We start from the raw sequence: 22,637 nt of genomic DNA, 5'->3' as shown, positions 1-22,637 counted from the left end.
TGATTAAGTTTGCTCATGATATACTGAATTTATTTTCTTCTTAATAAAGTTACAAGTTTCTCGTTAAAAAAAATGTTAAATGAATAATTTGGATTGTACCATCTTGTTGTTCTAACTTCTAATATTCAGTGCATAACAAACTATTTTTCTCACCATCTTGTGAAGGGTGTGGTGACAAAAATATGAAAAAGGAAAACGAAGAATCTTTAGAAAAGGAAAGAAAGTGACCTTGAAGAAGTGCCAAAGAGCTATTATTTGAGTTGTCAGACATGTTGACAACGTGACAATTTAATACAACAAATATTCTTACCAGACCAACTATCAATCCCAAATCTACAACTTACAGTATTAATTTTCACCATTGAAAAAGAAAAGAATCTTGCAACGCTAATGGATCTAATTTCTTTTGTGAAAGCGATCTTTGTTATCCTTTGAGAAGCAAATAATTTGCTTTATGGTTCATTTTTCTTGCATATTTTTATTCTTTATTTGGTAAATTACATATTTAGTTTTTATTCTTTGTATCATATTTCAATTTAGTTCTTAACTTTTTAGTGCCGTATTAATTTAGTCTTTGTTTTTATCTCTTAAATGAAAATTGCTAATTTGGAAAATGGCCAAAATAAATAAATAAAAAATTAGTTTATTGCATAAACTAATTTTTTATTTTGGTTGTTTGTCATGTCAGCAATTTTCATCCAAAAAATAACAGTAGAAGCTAAATTGACACAATACTAAAAAGTTAGAGTCCAAATTGAAATTAAATGTAAAAAATAGAGACCAAATACGTCATTTATCATTCCTTCTTAAGATACCAAAAATATGACTTCAGGAAAAATATATATATTTATATATATATATATATATGACAGTGAAGCTTGTATGGTTGTGGGTTTGGTCGGCAATAAAACGAGGGAGACCTTTTGGTAAGATGAATGATGCTCAAAAAAGAAATGTTAAATCTAGAGGACAGCCTCTTATGGATTACCTTAAATTTTCTATCTCATTATTAATTTGTATTCCTACCTCACATTTTCAGGACTTGATAAAAATATTTTAGGGTCAACAAGTTAAATTGCAAAGCTCTTTAGTCTTTACTGATAATAATAAATAAAAGAATCACGCAAAACCCGCTCAATAGAATTCTTATTTATAAAGTACAAGGCTTCTGAGTAAGTAGCAAAATGAAATGACATCATTTAAACATTTATTATTATTATTATTATTATTATTATTATTAAAATTTTAAATGTTTAAATGATGTCATTTCTTTTTTCTTGTACCTAGAATAATTGCTTCTCATAATTTTGTTTTGATAATTTAATTGCATCTCATAATAGTCGATCATATACAGGCTGCAACAAAGTAAGTTCATTACTCCATTATCAAAAATAAAGAAATTAGTTACCAACATTCAATTGGTTTCTTGGAGATCTTTCTTTCTCCTCTCTTAAATAAATTTTTTAAAGCATTACCAACTCCTTGCAAATAATGTTATTTAATTTAGATTTACATCTGTTTGATAAACAAGATAAGACGGTTGAGTGTATGCATCATGCATATATGTAAAGTCAACAATTATTTATAAATATATTGCATTGTAATGGAATCAGCATATGATACTTAAATCAATGGGTTCATTAAACTAGGGGTTTAAATATTCTTGTTTTGATTGCAGGGGCAATCAACCTTTTTTTTTTTTCTTTTTTTTTTTTTGTTTATGTTTTTTAGTACACAGAGTCAGAATGAAAGTGATCCCCCACAAGAATTGAAACAGATGTTCAAATAGACAACATAGGTGTATCCCAAAAAAAAAAAAAAATGAAAGAGATGCAAATGCAGTCATCAATTAAGTGTGCGTGTAAGTTATCGAAAGCTGAAGTCACTATGTTGTCTATTTGAACATGTCAATTTCATTTCTTATGGGAGATACCTGTGTGTGTAAGTTATTGCCCAGGAAATTATTCAATTTTGCTTGTTACTAGAATAAGGTAGAACGGCTTCTATGACTCTCGAGATAGATTTCTTTTTTTGTCAGATATATAATAGGGGAGGTGAGATTTGAATCATAAACGTGAACCACAAATGATATTACTATTACTGAGTTATTACTAGAATAAGGTAAAATGGTTCCTATCCTATGACTCTCAAGATAGATTTCTTTTTTGACAGATATATAGTGGGGGAGGTAAGGTTCGCATCACAGACGTGTACCATAAAAAATGTCACTATTACTGAGTTATTATTTAATGAAGTTTTGTTCGAGAGTGAGAAATTTTAGTTTTAAAATTCTACATTTTTTAAATGATACCAATTGAAAATTATTATTCTAAACTCCAAGTATTTTATGTAGTTGTCCAGCGGAATTAAAGAATTTATTGAATAAGTTTATTATGAATTCCTCACTGATATCACAAGAAAATTATATCACCCACGGCTATAATACCAAATCACAAAAGAAATAATAATAAATCATGCAATACACAGCTTTGATAACGAAATGGAAAACAAATGAATAATTTTTTCAATGTAAAAACCACTCCAAGAATCCAATCTCGTTAAAATTCCACTATATAATATTTTATACAAGCAAAACCTTTGTAGTCCTGAACTCTCTGTGTAACTTGCCTTCCTACTATAATAATTCCAAAACATTTAAAATCCTTTAATAGTGATCTTCCTACGAATGAAGCTCGCCCTCATGAACTAGAACCTCTGGCACTCCAATGAACACCTTGAAGATTTGCAACAAGAGCTAACTCACTAGAATCAAATTTTGTAGTTTCAAGAATGGTTTAAAGGTCAAGGTGTATAAGAATACACAATAATTTTTCTTGTTTTTGCTTCAGGCATAATAATGCTTTTTGTATGCTTAAGCTTAGGATATGAAGGTTTTAAAAGCAAACCTATCTTGCCTTTAAGAGTGCATTTGGTTGGAGGTGAAATAGGAATGATATATATAAAAAAAAAAAAATTAAAAAAAAATTAAAAAAATAAAAAAAAATTAAAAAAGAGAAAATCTATCTTGCCTTTAAGAGTGCATTTGGTTGGAGGTGAAATAGGAATGATATATATAAAAAAAAAAAAATTAAAAAAAAATTAAAAAAATAAAAAAAAATTAAAAAAGAGAAAAAAGAGAGTTTCGTGTTGTTTGGTTTGGTAAGAAGAGAAAAGATGAATGATTTTTTGTGGGGCTCGGACATTTTCTCCCCTAATCAATCAAAAATTGATGTTTCGGATTTGGTCTCTAAACAAGCGTGAAATCATGCTTACCAGCACAGTTACCAAATTGCCCCCACTTCTTTAATGTGTCTCACCTACCCTCCGGCCACCTTCACCACACATATTACATTGCTTCTCTTTAGCTTCTTTTCTTTTCTTTTCTTTTTTTTGGGTAAACATGACTTTAATATTAAAAACTAAGGAGGAGTAACATCATGACAACGCCTGTTATAGTACAGACCATTAAAATCCGAATTAAACACTAACTCAACACCCACAGGAGGGCTATAAAAGAGAATAAAATCTGGACTCTGTTGCGATCCCACCCTAGCAAGGTTGTCTGCACACCTATTAGCTTCACGGTAACAGTGCTTGAACCTCACCTGTAGAAATTGGGAGGCTAGATGTCTACAATCATCCACAAGAGGACAGATGGTTGCGTTGACATTGCTGGTATCAGTAAGCATATCAACTAAGATTTTGGCATCCATTTCCACTTCCACAGTAAGGAAATTCCTAGCAAGGCAAATGGAGAGCCCATCTTGTAAGGCCCAAAGCTCAGCAGTGAAAGCAGAGGCTCTCCCAATATTTCTAGCAAATCCAATAACCCAATTTCCTCTTTCATCTCTCACAATACCTCCACCAGCAGCAACTCCCAATTGTTCTGAAGCTAACCCATCCGTATTCAACTTTAGCCAACCCGCGGTAGGTCTCTCCCATCTGATCAGTTTCTAGGAAAATCTTGTCGAAGCATTAAAGGGGAGGGCACAATGAACGTATTCTAAGGACTTGTTCACAATAATTGTAGCTAAATTACCTTGTATGGGACCATTTTTGAACACCACCGCATTCCTTCTAAGCCAGATATGCCAAATGGCAAAAAGAAAAACATGCATCCAAGGGGGCTGATTTAAGGAGATAGATGTTGTAGTTCTACCATTTGTTGCCAACCAAGACTCCAAGTCTCCCGAGTAAAAGGCGGAGTCAAAAACCTCCTTCCCAAGTTGAGTCCAAATTGGTCTAACCATAGGGCAGTAGCGGAGGGCATGGATGATAGACTCTGTGGCTTGATGGCATAGAGGGCAAGCAGTATCCAGATTCATACCTCTTCAGGCAAGGCAAGATTTGACACCAATGCTATTATGATAACACGTCCAAACAAACATCTGAATTCGTGGCAAAATTTTGGCTTTCCATATCCATTGGCCTCCGAAATGATGAACCTCCTCCAACCCAATAGCAAAATTATAAGCACTTCTCAGATCAAACCCACCGTGTTGAGTACCCTTCCAAGCTAACCTATCTTGCCTCCTAGAAGCAATAGCAAAAGGAGTCGCTTGGATTTCTGACCTTAAATCAAGAGTGATCTCCAAGGAAAGGGAAGCCCAGTTCCAGCCGTCAGCTGAAATAACATCCTTAACCTTCCGATGGGTTTCCTCCATCGAAAAAGGACCTTGGATGGAGGACCTCAAGGTGTTTTGACCCACCCATTTATCAAACCAAAATCTAAGATTATTCTCTCTCCCAATTGTCCATTTTATCCCTTTTTGGGAGACCTCCTTTCCTTTTTTCATGGCTGACCAAACACGGGAACAAGGGAGTTTATCAGGATTTCTTGAGATAATTCTTCTGTGAGAGCAATACTTCCTATTAAGAACCAGGGCCTAGTTGGCTTCGGGCTCAGGTGGAACCTCCCGTTTAATTTGGCAAGAAGAGCAGTGTTTCTGCCCTTAGCCGTTTGAAGACCCAAGCCCCCAGCTTTTTTTGGTTTAGCTACTTTTTCCCACCCCATCCAATGCAACTTTCTAGCTGTATCAGTGGATCCCCACAAAAAATTTCGGTTAAGCCTGTCAATACCATCAAGAATCTTACCTGGGAGTTGGGCACACTGCATCACATAAGCAGGAATAGTTGAAGAAGAGGCTTGGATAAGCACAGACCTACTAGCCATAGACAAGAGATTCGACTTCCAACCCGCCAATTTTTGCTTGACCCTATCTAGCACAAAATTAAAATCTTGATTCGAATGCCCTGCATGGTTGATAGGAATTCCAAGATATTTGCCCAGAGATGGTGTGGACCGGAATCCCAAAATATCACTAAGAAGCTCTCTCTTATCCCTGTCCACATTAGGCAAGAAAAATACTCTAGATTTTTCTTCACTCACCGACTAACTTGAAATGGAGCAGAAAGTGTTTAATACAGCTTTGATGGTATGGCAATTGGTATCATTAGCTTTTGCAAAGAGAACCAAGTCATCAGCAAACATCAGGTGGGAAAAGGCCAGGCCATTCTTGGAAGATTTGACAGGAGTCCATTGGTTACTGCTACACTTTTCTTCAATAAGTTGCCCTAGAAAATCCATGCAAATTATGAAGAGATAGGGAGACAAAGGGTCGCCTTGCCTAATGCCTCTTGATGGAAAGAACGGCTCCAAAATGCCTCCATTAAAAAGGATAGAGGTAGAGACAGACGACACACAACTCATGATTAAATCAATTAGGTTCCTGGGAAGGTCGATACGAAGGAGCATCTGCCTAATGAAACTCTATTCAAGCTTGTCATAGGCTTTTTCTAGATCAATCTTGATTGCCATATATCCTTCCTTACCTTTAGCTCAACTGATGGTATGTATAAGTTCTTGAGTGATGATGGCATTATCAATGCCTTTCCTTCCTGGAATAAAGGCAGATTGAAGAGGACTGATCAAACCACTGAGAAAAGGTCTCAACCTTACCACAATAATCTTAGTAACAATCTTGTAAACTGAATTGCAAAGGCTGATCGATCTGTAGTTGCTTAGAGTCTCTGGACTTTGGATTTTAGGAGTGAGAGCTATATTGGTCTTATTGAGATATTCTAGCATAACTTTACCTTCAAAAATCTCTTTAACTTCTTTAATGACTGAGTTGCCAACAATAAGCCAAAACGTTGGAAAAACCCAGCATGCAACCCATCAGGCCCAAGGGCTTTATGAGCTATCATGGACCATAGAGCAACCTTGATCTCATCATTAGAGACAGGGATGGCCAAGCTATCACGAATGTCATCAGAAAGTTTAGCCTGCCACTAGGAGTCAGGCAAGGGGGTGAGAGAAGATAAGTGGCTGGAAGTGGAATAAATCTCACAAAACCCCTTCTGGATGTGCTCCATGATAGCATGATCCTCATGAATCCAGTCTCCCGCAATATTCTTAATAGTTGTGATCCTGTTCCTTCTCCTCCTAACAAGGGTTGACATGTGGAAAAAGGATGTATTTCTGTCTCCTTGTACAGCCCAGTTAATTCTAGATTTGAGGGCCCACAACTCTGCCTCCTGGCAAAGAACATTATCAAGATCAACTTGAAGATTCTTTTCCAGCTCTAGGAGATGGCTTGAGGCCCTATCTGCCATAGCATGTTGGACACTATTTAACCTGGCCATAATCCTTCTTTTTTTCTCAAAGATGTTCCCAAAGTGATTCTTGTTCCACACCGTGGCATCCTTGGCAAATTTCTCAACTGCACCTGCTAAATGAAAAGCATTTCTCCAGGCTAAAGCAACAATACCAGGGACGGAAATGTCACTTAGCCAGAAGCTCTGGAACTTGAAAGGGCAGGAAAGGTGAACTGCTTTTCTCAGAGTGGATTCCAAAAGGTCCGGGCAATGATTAGAGTGGCATCTGGTGAGGTGAGTAACATGGGCTTCAGGGAAAAGGTGCCACCACTCTGGATTTACGAAGAATCTATCAATACGCTCCTGAATGAGAGCACTAACTTCCCTTTTGTTAGTCCAGGTGAACCTTGGGCCAGCAAAGCCTAAATCCACCATATTGCACCTGTCTAAACACTCTTTGAATAGTAGAGAATTATTAACACTGACAGCCCTCCCACCAAATTTATCCTCACCCAAAAAGGGTTCATTGAAATCTCCAGCTATGACCTATGGCATATTAACAAGATCAGCAGTAGAGGAGAGGTTATTCCAGAGAATGCTTCTTTCAACAAGCCTAGGACTAGCATATACAACAATAAACCACCAGCTAAAGTCAAAGGGGGCATACCTTAATTATGGCATGAATTTCCTGCTCAGTGCTAGCTAGATGATTCACCTCTACTCTGTCAGAATTACACAATAACCACAACCCTCCAGCACGCCCAATTGTGTCGGTGTGGATCGCACTGTCAAAAGGAAGCCTATCTGTTATTTCCTTCGCTCTGTCTCCTCCTAAGCGAGTCTCCATAATCACCATAATGGCCAGGTTATGGTTCTGGACAAGCTCTCTAACATGCGGTTGAAAATTGGGCTTAAGAGTGCCCCTGCTATTCCAGATGATGATATTCATGAGGAAAGGAGAAATTAGGGAAAAGCACTTCTCAATTTGAGATAGAGCCATCACTTGCTCCCTCAAATTCCATCTTACCTTCTTCACCATCTCTACGGGCAGCCTTTTCACTAGTACCAGGATCAGCCAACTCTCCAGCACACCCATCTTTAATTCGTTTGAGCACCAGAACAGGTTTAACTCCAAGGGAAGGTAGACTTGGTTTGTCTTGGTTAAGAGGCAAAATCCCAAAACTGGGGCTGTGGCCAGTTAACTCTCTAGCATCTTTCTTCTCGAGAATAGTTCCGGCGGGATTACCCTTCACAGCATCAGAATCGAAGGAACCAGAGGTATGGAGCTTCAATTCACTTACCACTCCTTTTCCGGCTTCTGCTTGTCTATGCGAAGGTACCTCAACAAGCTTTGTAAGATACCCACTTTCATCCTCACCCTCATTGGAGGGAGAGTGGACTTCCACATCTTCACTTAGGTTAACCCCTTTAGAAATAACATCCATCTTCTGTACAGCTGAGCTAGAAAAATGGAATGGCTTATTAGTAGTGAAAAGGGGTTCATTATCTTAAATGAAGGAAGAAGGCGAGCTATACAGCTTGGAAGGGGGCTTGTTTACTGAAGAGGAGGCACGAGTGTTGGTGTAAGGAGCCCTACCACGTGAATTGGCTTTCTTGCCCTTAGGAGACGGGTCAGGCCTAGAGGTGTAGCGAAAGGCTTCCTTTGAAGAGGTTGGGCTCATGGAGTTTACAGGCCTCTTAGAGTCGGTCTCCAAGGACTTTGTTACGTTTGGCCTATCAGGCGCATGGTCAGAAGATAATTTCCTCTTACTTTCGTGGGCCATTGAAGACCCCGTCCTATTGTGGCCCAACCTATGTAGATCAAGAGGTGGTCCCTTCAATTCAGAATGGTATTGCTGTGGTTTTGTCTCTTTATGGCCACTCTTTCTGCGTGTCACTACAAGCCAAGGGCCATACGTACTATCTTGTACATTCTCAGTGGGATTTTTGTCCGTGACAGTAGAATCAGTGTCATGCAAATCATGTGGGGATGGTGGCGGTGAAGGAGGATCTTTGGCACGTTCTTGTGACGGCGGAGTTGGCTTGCGAATGGTGTAGGGGCAATTTTCCTTCCGATGACCTACTCTACTGCATGAAAAACATAGTTTATGGATGCCTTCGTATAAGATTGGCTGTTCAAGCTTACCAATAAGAACTGTCGTGGGAAGTGGTTTATCCACGTCAATTTGGACACAAAGTCTGGCATACCTTCCTCTGCTTCCTAACGCCGTGTGGGTATCAATTCTTAGTACCTTTTCGATAGCTTGGCCAATCTCATTAAGAAATTCAGCTTCATAGTATTCAATAGGAAGGTTATTCAGTCTAACCCATGTAGCAACAGATGAAACATTAGCTGTGTCAGGGTTGAAGTTGGGTTCCCAAAGAGAAGCGAATTAGGAAAAACTCCTTGCCTAGGTCCACGCAGTCCATCCTCCCCGCTGGCTTCCATAAAGACAACAGCTTGGTTTGCATAAAGCTAAAGCCCACAGACCTCCCATAGACCTTAACAATCACAGCCTTGGACCAAGGAGCTCTGATCCGTTTCTTGGTGGACTTAGAAAGCGAAACTGCCACAAAACCATCCCGAATGGTAGCCAGTTTGTCATCAGATTCTTCATCCTCATCCATAGTTTCCGAGAAATCAAAGGCTTGAATAAAGGCCCCTGGGATTTCCCCTTTTAGCTTGTCCTTAAAGGAGGATGTAGGTCGATCCTGACCTTCTTGGAAGCTCGCATGGTGGCCATCCTTGATCTTTTTGGTGCTACGGGCTAACTCCGTTTCTTCCTCGTGTGAGAGTGCTCTAGAGAGATTTCGGTTCTCCATTTTGTCGTATCTTTAGCTTCTTTTCACTTAGCACTGCACTGCTCTACCATATGCCTCTCACCTGTGACTTTTCTTTTATTTTTATTTTTTTAATTTTTTAATCTTTCTTGTTGTCACTCTCTTGTGTTTTTCATTGTTGATCTTGCTCTAAAAGAGAAATACTCAATAAAAGTACTCTTGATTCTTGTTTAAGACTCCTTCTGGGGTATAATGTGAGAAACCATTCGGAGATTCATATATTACTTTGAATCCAAAAATTGAAAAATTCAAAGAAAATTAAGGCTAAGGTGAATCCTATAGCTTAAGCCAACTGTAGATCCGATTGAAATTCCAATATGCCACTTAGGAATTTCTTACCTTAAGCATTGTATTTTTTTTTTTTTTTTTTTAGCCCATAAGCAAAAATTAAAAATTGAATAAATTTCTCCACTGGGTTTTTAAAAAAACGTCAACACATAGGCAAATCCACAAAAGCCCTCACTCACAATTTTTAAACATCTGTATATAATTAATTAAAAAAAAAATTAGAGAAAGCAAAATTCAAGAAAAGAAAATTAATATAAGTTCATATGTATTATGTGTTAATTTTTATAAGATGTCATTTTATTAATTTAATGAGTACAAAGAAATTATTTCTTACATATTATGTAATAAGGTCATAAGATTAAATTTATATAAACAACATTTTATATCCTCCCACTTTTCTCTTCAACCAAACAAAAGAGTTTTCTATTCCTCCAACCAAACACACGTGAGCGAAAACTAAATTTTTTTCTATCCTTCTACTTTTCCATCCCTCCAACCAAGCAGACCTTAAAAGCAATGTAACAAATGATTTATATAAGTGCACAAAGTAGAGTTAAAACTTTGCAGAATTTGAATTAAAATCACAAAAACAACCAATATGATGACTCAAGGAAAGCCAATGGATCAACCAACCCAAAGATAAAAACACTAGGAGGGCTTAACCTATTAATCCCAAGGAAACAAATCGAACTTATTTGTTTTTGGTTTGTAGTTCTTTAAACTAAATTGTGTGATCATTTGCTCTAATTATGATTTATGATAATTTTATTATGATTTATGATAATTTGTGGTCCTGTAGTTCTTAAAGCCAAATTGTTATTTTATTTATTGAAGAATCTAATTGTGATGATTTGATGTGATTATGTTTATTGTTTTATTAAATATCAGATTTTGGTCTTCCATATGGGTGATATAATTGGGAGGGATGGGTAATTTTTACAATCCAAATCCTTTTTTTTTAAGGCCCAAATCCGTCTTTTACTTTAGGCTTAAGAGGCTTGGTAGATATATGGGTTGAAACAAACAAAAAATTAGGCCCGAAACTGTGTATTATTTTATGCTCAACGTTGTGCAAAAATTTGTGTTGAAGTTATAGGTAAAATTAGCCCTAAATAATTTTTTTTTAAAAAAACTGGTATAAAAAAGCTCATTTTGGGCCCAAATTGCCACAGCCCACTCAGCCGACAGAGCTTTAGCGATTTTCTCAGAAATTTGGAACCACAGAGAGGGACGATTGATATGGATGGTTCTCTTTATTTTTATTTTTATTTTTTTGGTTCACGGTTCTCTTTATGTTAAGTGACAAGAACAGCTTCTCAAATCTGAACCAAGGCCATTGTAATTTGTAACCAACAAAATAATTTAACTAGAAAATTGTTATACACATGTAAGAGCGTTTCACACCAATTCATGCAAAATCTGTATATTTTAGCATAAAAATCTACTTTCTATTTTACACAATCACTTTTCAAAAAAAAAAAATCTAGATGAAATTATTTATTATACCTTCTATTTTATTTAAGTAATCATTTTTCATTATTATCTTCATAGAAATAGAAGGGGGGGGGGGGTCTTTTTTTTTTTTTTTTTTTTTTTTTTTTGTTTGTGTTTTTTAATACACAGAGTCAGAATGAAAGTGATCCCCCACAAGAATTGAAACAGATGTTCAAATAGACAACATAGGTGTATCCCAAAAAAAAAAAAAAATGAAAGAGATGCAAATGCAGTCATCAATTAAGTGTGCGTGTAAGTTATCGAAAGCTGAAGTCACTATGTTGTCTATTTGAACATGTCAATTTCATTTCTTATGGGAGATACCTGTGTGTGTAAGTTATTGCCCAGGAAATTATTCAATTTTGCTTGTTACTAGAATAAGGTAGAACGGCTTCTATGACTCTTGAGATAAATTTCTTTTTTTGTCAGATATATAATAGGGGAGGTGAGATTTGAATCATAAACATGAACCACAAATGATATTACTATTACTGAGTTATTACTAGAATAAGGTAGAATGGTTCCTATCCTATGACTCTCAAGATAGATTTCTTTTTTGACAGATATATAGTGGGGGAGGTAAGGTTCGCATCGCAGACGTGTACCATAAAAGATGTCACTATTACTGACTTATCATTTAATTGAATGAAGTTTTGTTCGAGAGTGAGAAATTTCAGTTTTAAAATTCTACCTTTTTTAAATGATACCAATTGAAAATTATTACTCTAAACTCCAAGTATTTTATGTAGATGTCCAGCGGAATTAAAGAATTTATTGAATAAGTTTATTATGAATTCCTCACTGATATCACAAGAAAATTATATCACCTATGGCTAAAATACCAAATCACAAAAGAAATAATAATAAATCATGCAATACACAGCTTTGATAACAAAATGGAAAACAAATGAATAATTTTTTCAATGTAAAAACCACTCCAAGAATCCAATCTCGTTAAAAATCCACTATATAATATTTTATACACGCAAAACCTTTGTAGTCCTAAACTCAGATTTTTTTAGAAAATAACTATAAAACTCAAATAATATTATTAATTAGCCAAGGTTTGAAACTATTTTAGTTTCTAACAATTCGAGTCTAGAGGACTCGATTTTGGTGTATAAATCGAGTATATTGCACTCGATTTCCCATTGCACCAGCAGCTGAGCTGAACAAACTGTCCACGTAGGCTGAAAATCGAGCCTAAAGAACTCGTTTTTCCTTCATTGAAATCGAGTCCAAAGGACTCGGTTTAGTTTAATGGAAACTGAGTCCTCTGAACTCGATTTCAGTTCAGCCCAACACATCTCAGACTTACACGGATTTTTTTCTTGTTCTTTCCCTTTCCTTTTTTTTCTCCAAATGCTATCCCACCTCTCCACTTCCAAGCCCCAAAAACCCATGAAAAAATCAAATCCAAAACAAATCAAACCCACTCTCCAACGTGTTCTTCTCCTCCACTGATCCGATCCGATCACCTGAAGCTTTCGCCGAGGTTTGGTTAGAATCGGTGCTTAGGTTGCTGGGTTTGCATCGTTGTTCTTCGTTGAAATTGAGTTTGTTCTTCATTTGCTAGGTTTGTTCGTCGATATTGCTAGGTTCGTTCTTTGTTCTTCGTGCTTCACCACCTGGGTTGATGGGTTTTTACGTGCATCGTTGATTCTTTCTTCCACTGGAGCAGTGGCAAGAAACCACATTCGATCTGATTTCCATCGCCTGAAGCTTTCACTGGGGTTTGGTCAGAATCGGCGCCTGGGTTGCTGGGTTTGCATCGTTCTTTGTTCTTCGTTTGCTCGTTGGTGTTGCTAGGTTCGTTCTTTGTTCTTCGTGCTTCATTCGTCGATATTGCTGGGTTCGTTCTTTGTTCTTCGTTCTTCGTTCGTCGGTATTGCTGGGTTCTGTGGACAGCATGTTATTTTTACACAAAAAAACCAAGTTCACTGGACTCAGTTTTTATACATGGAAAACGAGTTCAGTGGACTCGATTTTCATGTATAAAAATCGAGTCCAGTGAACTCGATTTCTTGGCCTACATGGATAACTTTTCCACCTCAGCCGTGGGCAAAGTAGGCCAATATGAACAGGAAAATCGATTCCTCTAGACTCGAATTGTTATAAACCAATATAGTTTCAAACGTTGCCTAACTTATGCTATTGTTTGGGTTTTATGGTTATTTTCTAAAAAATCCGCCTGAACTTTCTATGTAACTTGCCCTCCTACCATAATAATTCCAAAACATTTAAAATCCTTTAATAGTGATCTTCCTACGAATGAAGCTCGCCCTTATGAACTAGAACCTCTGGAACTCCAATGAACACCTTGAAGATTTGCAACAAGAGCTAACTCACTAGAATCAAATTTTGTAGTTTCAAGAATGGTTTAAAGGTCAAGGTGTATAAGAATACACAATAATTTTTCTTGTTTTTGCTTCAGGCATAATAATGCTTTTTGATTGCTTAAGCTTAGGATATGAAAGTTTTAAAAGCAAACCTATCTTGCCTTTAAGGGTGCATTTGGTTGGAGGTGAAATACGAATGATATAAAAAAAAAATGAGAAAAAAGAGAGTTTCGTGTTGTTTGGTTTGGTAAGAAGAGAAAAGATGAATGATTTTTTGTGGTGCTCGGACATTTTCTCCCCTAATCAAATCAAAAATTGATGTTTCGGATTTGGAGAATAAACAAGTGTGAAATCATGCTTGCCAGCACAGTTACCAAATTGCCCCCACTTCTTTAATGTGTCTCACCTACCCTCCGGCCACCTTCACCACACATGTTTCATTGCTTCTCTTTAGTTTCTTTGCACTCGGCACTGCACTGCTCTACCTTATGCCTCTCACCTGTGACTTTTCTTTTATTTTTATTTTTTTAATTTTTTTTTATCTTTCTTGTTGTCACTCTCTTGTGTTTTTCATTGTTGATCTTGCTTTGAAAGAGAAATACTCAATAAAAGTACTCTTGATTCTTGTTTAAGACTCCTTATGGGTACAATGTGAGAAACCATAGATTCATATATTACTTTGAATCCAAAAATTGAAAAATTCAAAGAAAATTAAGGCTAAGGTGAATCCTATAGCTTAAGCCAACTGTAGATCCGATTGAAATTCCAATATGCCACCTTAGGAATTTCTTAGCTTAAGCATTGTATTTTTTTTTAGCCCATAAGCAAAAATTAAAAATTGAACAAATTTCTCAAGTGGGTTTTTATAAAAACGTCAACACATAAGCAAATCCACAAAAGCCCCCACTCATAATTTTTAAACATCTGTATATAATTAATTAAAAAAAATTAGAGAAAGCAAAATTCAAGAAAAGAAAATTAATATAAGTTCATATGAATTATGTGTTAATTTTTATAAGATGTCATTTTATTAATTTAATGAGTACAAAGAAATTATTTCTTAAATATTATGTAATAAGGTCATAAGAATAAATTTATATAAACAACATTTTCTATCCTCCCACTTTTCTTTTCAATCAAACAAAAGAGTTTTCTATTCCTCCAGCCAAACACACGTGAGGGAAAACTAAATTTTTTCTATCCTTCTACTTTTCCATCCCTCCAACCAAGCAAACCTTAAAAGCAATGTAACAAATGATTTATATAAGTTCACAAAGTAGAGTTAAAACTTTGCAGAATTTGAATTAAAATCACAAAAACAACCAATATGATGACTCAAGAAAAGCCAATGGATCAACCAACCCAAAGATAAAAACACTAGGAGGGCTTAACCTATTAATCCCAAGGAAACAAATCGAACTTATTTGTTTTTGGTTTGTAGTTCTTTAAACTAGATTGTGTGATCATTTGCTCTAATTATGATTTATGATAATTTTATTATGATTTATGATAATTTTATTATGATTTATGATAATTTGTGGTCCTGTAGTTCTTAAAGCCAAATTGTTATTTTATTTTTTTGAAGAATCTAATTGTGATGATTTGATGTGATTATTGTTTTATTAAATATCAGATTTTGGTCTTCCATATGGGTGATATAATTGTGAGGGATGGGTAATTTTTACAATCCAAATCCTTTTTTTTAAGGCCCAAATCTGTCTTTTACTTTAGGCTTAAGAGGCTTGGTAGATATATGGGTTGAAACAAACAAAAAATTAGGCCCGAAACTGTGTATTATTTTATGCTCAACGTTGTGCAAAAATTTGTGTTGAAGTTATTGGTAAAATTAGGCCTAAGTAATTTTTATAAAAAAAACTGGTATAAAAAAGCTCATTTTAGGCCCAAATTGGCACAGCCCACTCAGCCGACAGAGCTTTAACGATTTTCTCATAAATTTGGAACCACAGAGAGGGACGATTGATATGGATGGTTCTCTTTATTTTTATTTTTATTTTTTTGGTTCATGGTTCTCTTTATTTTACGTGACAAGAACAGCTTCTCAAATCTGAACCAAGGCCATTGTAATTTGTAACCAACAAAATAATTTAACTAGAAAATTGTTATACACATGTAGGAGCGTTTCGCACCAATTCATGCAAAATCTGTATATTTTAGCATAAAAATCTACTTTCTATTTTACACAATCACTTTTCAAAAAAAAATCTAGATGAAATTATTTATTATACCTTCTATTTTATTTAAGTAATCATTTTTCATTTTTTTCATTATTATCTTCATAAAAATAGAAAGTGGGGAGGGGGGAGTGGAGAATATAATGAGAATAGGAAGTGAGAGAAAAAAAAATTAAAATATTTAAATACAAAGCTCATAGTTATTGGAGGCTTTGGGGGTTGGTTGGGTAGAATGTGGGATTTTTCCTATTTTACAGACTGATGCAAATACTCTAATACATCATAACTCATACTACGCCATATTCTTTTTAGATAAATATTAATGCACATAAGTTGTTGCACACAAGCGTATACACACGCAATTTTAGTGCCAAAATTGCATGTGTGTGTACAATTGTGTGTAACAGTTGATGTTAAATAAACATTCCCCTTATTTATTTATTTTTTTTACCTCCCAAATCTCATCTTGGTATTCAGTGTTCACCCTCTGTATTAGTAACGATTACTGTAATTGGGAATTTGGGTTGTTGGTAAGCTTAACATATCATGTAACAATCTAGTATTATTTTAGTAGCAAACTGTTATTGTTTGTTTCTAAACATGATACGATTATGTGAGGAACATTGAAATCGATGTCATACCAATTTCCTTAGCCTAACGGTGTATCATAGAGCCCCATACATTTACCTTCAACCTCAACAGACTTTAACTAAATCCTAGTTTTGACAGCTTGTTCTGTTTTGTGAACGAGCTAGTAAAAACAACCTACCCTAATGATTTAGAACCACCACAAGTTAGCGCACACAAACTGACCCAACCTTTTTTTCTTGCGTTGTTCATATATATTGATATATTGCTCATTCTTGCTACCACTCCTACATTCATCTCTTCCAATTCCTGCAACCCAATTACACAAACTCAGTGTTCTTTTTTCTACCTCCTTAAGCAAGTATCCACTTTTTCTTAATTCCATTTACACAATAAAACCTTAAACATATAAAATGGGTGGTGGGGAATGTTTCCAATTTGTGGTACATGTGGTAAAAGGCAAATGGTTCACGGTTTTTGCCTCATTGTTGATCATGGCTGGAGCTGGTGCAACATACATATATGGAATCTACTCCAAACAGATTCAGAAAACTCTTGGTTATGATGAAGATGCAATGAATAAAATAACCCTTTATAGAGATGTTGGTGCAAATGTAGCCATTTTCGCTGGCTTAATAGCTGAGGTGGTACCAACATGGGTTGTGACCCTCATTGGTGCCGCCATGAACTTTGGGGGTTACTTCATGATATGGAGTGCTGTCACAGGCAAAATTGCCAAACCAAAAGTTTGGCATATGTGCGCTTACATTGCCATTGGAACCAACTCTCAGAACTTTTCAAACACAGCAGCTCTTGTCACCTGTGTCAAGAATTTCCCGGAGAGCCGTGGCGTTGTCTTGGGACTAATGAAGGGTCTCGTTGGGCTTAGTGGAGCTATCTTAACACAAATTTTCCTTGGTATGTATGAAGATGATTTGAATTCTCTCATTCTTCTCATTGGTTGGCTCCCTGCTGCGGTATCAGTGGTGTTTGTGTTCACACTCCGGACAATGAAGACTGAAAGACAACCTAATGAGCTCAAAGTGTTCCTACTTTTCTTCTATTCAACAATTGTACTTGCATTTTATCTCATGATTATGACATTGCTTGAGAAATACGTTACTCTGGGCAACGCAGTGCATTCAAAAAGTGCAATTGTGGTTACTGTCCTGCTCTTCCTCCCTCTCTATATTGTCTTTAAAGAAGAGAGAACCCTCTGGAAAAATAAGAAAGAGCGTGAGAATCCTTCTCCTGAAATGACCATTGAGAAATCAGAAGATTCAGAACCCAAGCAGCTGGCAGAGGAGCCGAAAGGGTCTAGTTTTGCAAACATCTTCAATAAACCAGAAAGAGGAGAAGACCACGGCATTTTGCAAGCAATACAAAGTGTTGACATGTTGTTTATCTTTGTCATTTCGTTGTGCGGATATGGGACAAGCTTAACAGCAATTGACCAATTTGGACGCATTGGCAAAGCACAAGGATATAGTGATAGACTCGTAGACTCCATTATTACACTAGTAAGCATATGGAATTACTATGGAAGAGTCTACTCAGGCTTTGTCTCAGAACTATTGCTTATGAAATATAAGCTTCCACGTTCGACTATGATGACAGTAGTGCTTTTCATGTCAGGCATTGGAATGCTCTTCGTGGCCTTCCCTGAAATCCCATTTGCATTTTATGTGGCATCAGTGCTGATTGGATTTTCATTTGGTGCACAAGTACCATTAAACTTGGCAATGATTTCTGAGTTCTTTGGCCTTAAGTACTACTCTACACTGTTCAATTGTGCCCAATTGATAAGTCCACTTGGCTCATTTCTACTAAATGCAAAGCTCACAAAATCTCTCTACTTGAAAGAGGCTACGAAGGACCTCATAGCTAAGGGTGTGGATACATCATCTGTGAAGGACCCAACTTGCATTGGACACCACTGTTTTAGGCTGTCTTTCTCGATTTTAGCCATGGTTGCATTCTTTGGAGCTTTTGCAGCGCTTATATTGTCGAAGAGAACGAAAGAATTTTACAAAGGTGACATATATAGGAAGTATAGAGTTAAAGAAGATGAAGCATATAAGAGGTACAAAGGTGAAACATATACGATGTTTAGAGAAGACTCTAAGGCCAACTAGACAGAGGTCATTCAATCCTCTCAAAATGGACGGTAGTGAGCCTCCAAAGGATGGATACACAACACTGAAATGGCGGAATGGAAAAAGAAGAAATTGCATTAGTAGATTAGCAAATTTGAAATGATCAAGAAGGGCTTCAGTTCTTTTTTTTTTCTTTTTCTTTTTTCCCTTATTTTGATTAATTAGATACTGTACTGTACCTGTATTTACCCTCTACTTAGTATATTTGGGGAGATTGGCAACTTGTGAGTTAGAAAATGTGTTGTCATTTTTATTGTTTTATACATGAGATTAAAATTGCCATTGGAGAATCATACAAAATCTTTGTTACAAATTGACATTATGGATTACAAAGAGACCCACCCAACTTTTCTTACAAATTTTTTCATAAATTGAGATAGCAAGTTGTTAATGATAGATAATAAAATGGTGTAATTAATTGATCAATAACAAGCAACAACTTACCAACTCAACCATGAGAGAGAGATGGTGGAATGGACAAAAAAAAAAACAACTGCATAGAAGGTCCAATATAAAAGAAGGGAAGACAAGTCCAAGTCGGCCTCATAGGCATCATTAGATATATAATTTAGATGAGCAAATTAGAAGCAATTCAAAATGATAGAAGAGAAGGGCTTTATCTTATATATTAAGAAGATTCAAAAAGTTAGTTATGGCTTCAAAAAATGTCAAAAAGACCTCGAATCTAATTAAAATTGTAATCCAACAAAATTCAAAAACAAAAAAACTACTAGAGAAAATTTTTTCCTAAAAATTAGCACACTCTTTATTTAAATTAAATATATTTCACACACATTTGATAAATTTTTTCTTATAAAATAGCACACTAAATCCAGAGCGTGTGTAATGAGGGTAGTTATTATTACTAGTAAGTTTTCCGTGCGATGCACGGATAATGTTGTAATGTTTTATGTAAATTTGTTTTTGAAAAATATTATACATATATTATAGCATATTTATTATAAAATTTTGTTAGTAATGAGTTCATTATAAAAAGTAACAATTATAAATTGCATACATATATCTATTATAATTATTTTGTTCAAGTAATGAGCAATAATGAAAACAACTTGGAGTAATATTGTATAATAAAAGTTGATAAAAGCATATTAATTCATTCTATATTATTAACTTTTATTATGTGATTTAATAAAAAGCTTCATTACGATTTTATTTTGTTTTTTTGTTTCTTCAATGCTTTGTTGTCGCAGTATGGTGACGCTTATTGTCATCATCAATTTATCCATCTTCAACATTTGAAATTTAGTCTGTCCATATTTGTTCAATTTTTGAGCTTTCATCATATTTTCCTTTTGTTGCATCATTTGTGTTAATTACTAATGAATTGGTACCGAGAGATTCTTGATTAGATTTTACAAAGTTTGGATTTTGTCGCTAAGATTTTTCATAGGTATTTGCCTTTGTATTAAATTTCAATGATGTGACAGTTTTTTGTATTTTTTTTTTTGTTAATTTTGGAATATTGCAGCAAAAAGAATTAATATAGCATGTTGAATTGTGTTTTTTTTTTTTTTTTTTCCTTCCATACCTTTTTATCATTTTAAGGTGCATCAAAAATCTTTAGTGGCGGTAGCTGCGAAAGCACTGTTCAGAGGTCCTATCCACATAAATGCGGCCAAGAAGGTAGGTGCAGTGCATTAAATGTGGTGGTTGAAGTATGCCTCCTTGATATTTCTCTGCTCCCGTTATCCTTATGTGTGTCCGAGGTTCCTCTCCCTCTTGACACTTGTCAAATAAATCGCTTGAACCTCCCATACTCGTGTTGGGTCTGGCCTCTTCGGATCCGAAAATGCAGGACTACTCGGACATATGAGCATCTCCTCGGATGGTATGCGGGCTTGTCTCAAGGCATCCCCTTTTGACGTGGGCCTCTGACTGAAGGTCACACCTCCTCGGACTAAGAGTGCTCCTCATTCAGGGCCTTGGGCCCAATAAGTTGGGTTGGGTTTTTCTCCCCCCACACAACCCATTGTTGTATCAATGTTACTTATTATTGCAATACCCTAGCAGTTCTCACCTTGTAATGAACTTTGAAATTAATATGTACTATTTTTTTAATGTAAATAATATGATTTATTATTATTTTTTTACATAAATGATGAGTATAATTTGAAATGATTAACAAACTTGTTTCGTAGGATCTCATTTCATGCATTTTATCTTTACTATTGTCTTCATATTATTTAAAGATAAATCCTCTTATGAAAATTGTTTTGCATGTATTTTTGGTATTTTTTGTATAGATCATGTTTTTTACCATTCCTATCATTGAATTTTTTTTTAAAGAAAATATTAAGTTAATGGCATTTTGTGAGATAGTTTATGCTATTTATAAGACCTTTTTGTTATTATAAATTTTACAAATATGCACTTGTCAATTATTTCAGCAACCTTAGAGATCTCAAAATTTATATATATTTTTATTGCATTGGTCGATGACAGAGAATTTGTCTGCATAAATTGCATAGAATATTATTAATAAACAAAAGCATATTGAATTGAAATTGGGAAAAAAATGAAGACATATTTCGTGAGAATGAGATTTTCTAAAAGTATCATCTATACATGGGGGAGGAAGAAGAGAGTTTGTAAGAGGGTAAGAGTTTTTACTTTAATTTAGGGTCAAACTTGGGTCATAATATGTAAGGTAAGTATTGGGTCTGAATTTTTCATAAGGTTTAGTCTACTTTTAAAAGGTAATCCATTTTATAGTGAACAACTTTTGGTCTAATTGGTCTAATTGTAAAAAACAGCTCATATTTTATACTATAATAGTAAAAAATAAGTTACTATGATCTATTGGGTAATAGTAAAAAAAAAAAAAAAACTTAATAAAAAGAGGTAAAAAATGCTAAATTTATATAATAGTAAAAATAAGTTACTATGATTTATTGGGTAACAGTAAAAAAAAACTTAATAAAAAAAGGTAAAAAATGTTAAATGCAATATTAGAGTGCCACGTGACAGGACCTCATGCACTCTCACATGAGGTCTTTACTTTTATATATACTAGTCGCGGACCCGCGCGTTGCGCGTGATAATTATTTTTATGGTGGTTTTATTATTATTATTTTTTTTACAATTTAAGCTAATCTAATAATGAGTAATGTATTTCGTAATTATATTTTTATTTATTATAGGAACAATCATATATGTAACATAGGAACAATCTAAAACACCAAAAAAATGTAAACTAAAAAAAATTAATAAAACTTAATAATGATTAATTGAACCAATATTAGGATAAGATTTTGTTTTTGATAATCTATTAAGGTTATTTTCTTTGTAGAAATTATAATTTCGGCCACCCAAAACATATTATCAAATAAACAATTATTGTATATATACAAATTTTAACTTTTGCAATTTGTCACGTATCCAATTATTTTCGTTTGGCTAACCTTTGCTTTTCTTTAAATGAATGACATTATAGAGTACTTCTAATACAACTATTAAAAGTACTTTGTCCACCACAAAGGATTAGAAAATAAACAAAAATTAGTAAAGTCTCATAGTTTAACATTCTAATTGAGCACTATAAAAAATCATGCTATGTAACAAATAAATACCAAATTATTCAAATCATGCTATGTAATAGAATAATATTATATTTTTATACGCTATATTTAATTCTTTAGATCGCAATAGGATAACATTTAACAATCAAAGAGAATAAAAAATAAAATAAAAAACAACAACAATTTAAAAACAACAAACTAAATTGCATTAACCCAAAATAGAGTTTAAAAAAATAAAAAATAATCAACCAAAGTAGAGATGCAAAAAAAAAAAAAATCCACCAAAAATTTAGAGAGAGAGAGAGAGAGAGAGTACCTTTTTTTTGTGAGGAAACTATGCATAGAATAGAAGAGATAGTGACAAATTTATAGTAAGAGGGTGTGAATAAGAAGAGGAAAAATAAAGGAAGATGAAGGGAAAAGGAAGAATGATATTAATGTAGAGAGTAGTGGGGGAGATGAAAAGGTAAGGGAGGGAGAAAGATTGAAGAAGTAGTGGGAGATGAAATGGTAAGGAAGAGAGAAAGGTTGGAGAAATGTATATTAAAAAAAAAAATGTTAAAAACATTATAGGAAAATTGAAAAAAAAAAAAAAAAAAAAAA

General features: G+C 34.8%; 2 protein-coding genes across 2 annotated transcripts; one reads left to right on the top strand and one right to left on the bottom strand.

Annotated features, from left to right (window-relative positions):
• Nucleotides 1–4,792: 4,792 nt before the first annotated feature.
• On the bottom strand, nt 4,793–7,453 carry LOC112039890 (uncharacterized). Its single transcript, XM_024072796.2, has 5 exons — nt 7,265–7,453; nt 6,356–7,143; nt 6,097–6,256; nt 5,833–5,898; nt 4,793–5,392 (listed from the first exon to the last, which is right to left on the bottom strand). Exons 1-5 carry the CDS (start codon nt 7,451–7,453, stop codon nt 4,793–4,795), a joined length of 1,803 nt encoding a protein of 600 aa, XP_023928564.2.
• Nucleotides 7,454–16,752: 9,299 nt separating this feature from the next.
• Nucleotides 16,753–18,474, top strand: LOC111992774 (uncharacterized). Its single transcript, XM_024024630.2, has one exon. It carries the CDS (start codon nt 16,753–16,755, stop codon nt 18,472–18,474), a length of 1,722 nt encoding a protein of 573 aa, XP_023880398.2.
• Nucleotides 18,475–22,637: the final 4,163 nt, after the last annotated feature.

This window comes from Quercus suber, unplaced genomic scaffold (assembly GCF_002906115.3).
Source record: "Quercus suber isolate HL8 unplaced genomic scaffold, Cork oak 2.0 scaffold_174, whole genome shotgun sequence".
NCBI lineage: Eukaryota > Viridiplantae > Streptophyta > Magnoliopsida > Fagales > Fagaceae > Quercus > Quercus suber.
This window is presented reverse-complemented; position numbering and strand designations above follow the sequence as displayed.

Coding starts and splice junctions, on each gene's coding strand:
- LOC112039890 (XM_024072796.2), bottom strand. CDS start 7,453: ATGGTGATTATGGAGACTCGCTTAGGAGGAGACAGAGCGAAGGAAATA. Junction 7,144..7,264: donor AAATTCATGCCATAATTAAG/GTATGCCCCCTT, acceptor AATATGCCATAG/GTCATAGCTGGAGATTTCAA. Junction 5,393..5,832: donor TACCATCAGTTGAGCTAAAG/GTAAGGAAGGAT, acceptor ATTTCAAGTTAG/TCGGTGAGTGAAGAAAAATC.
- LOC111992774 (XM_024024630.2), top strand. CDS start 16,753: ATGGGTGGTGGGGAATGTTTCCAATTTGTGGTACATGTGGTAAAAGGC.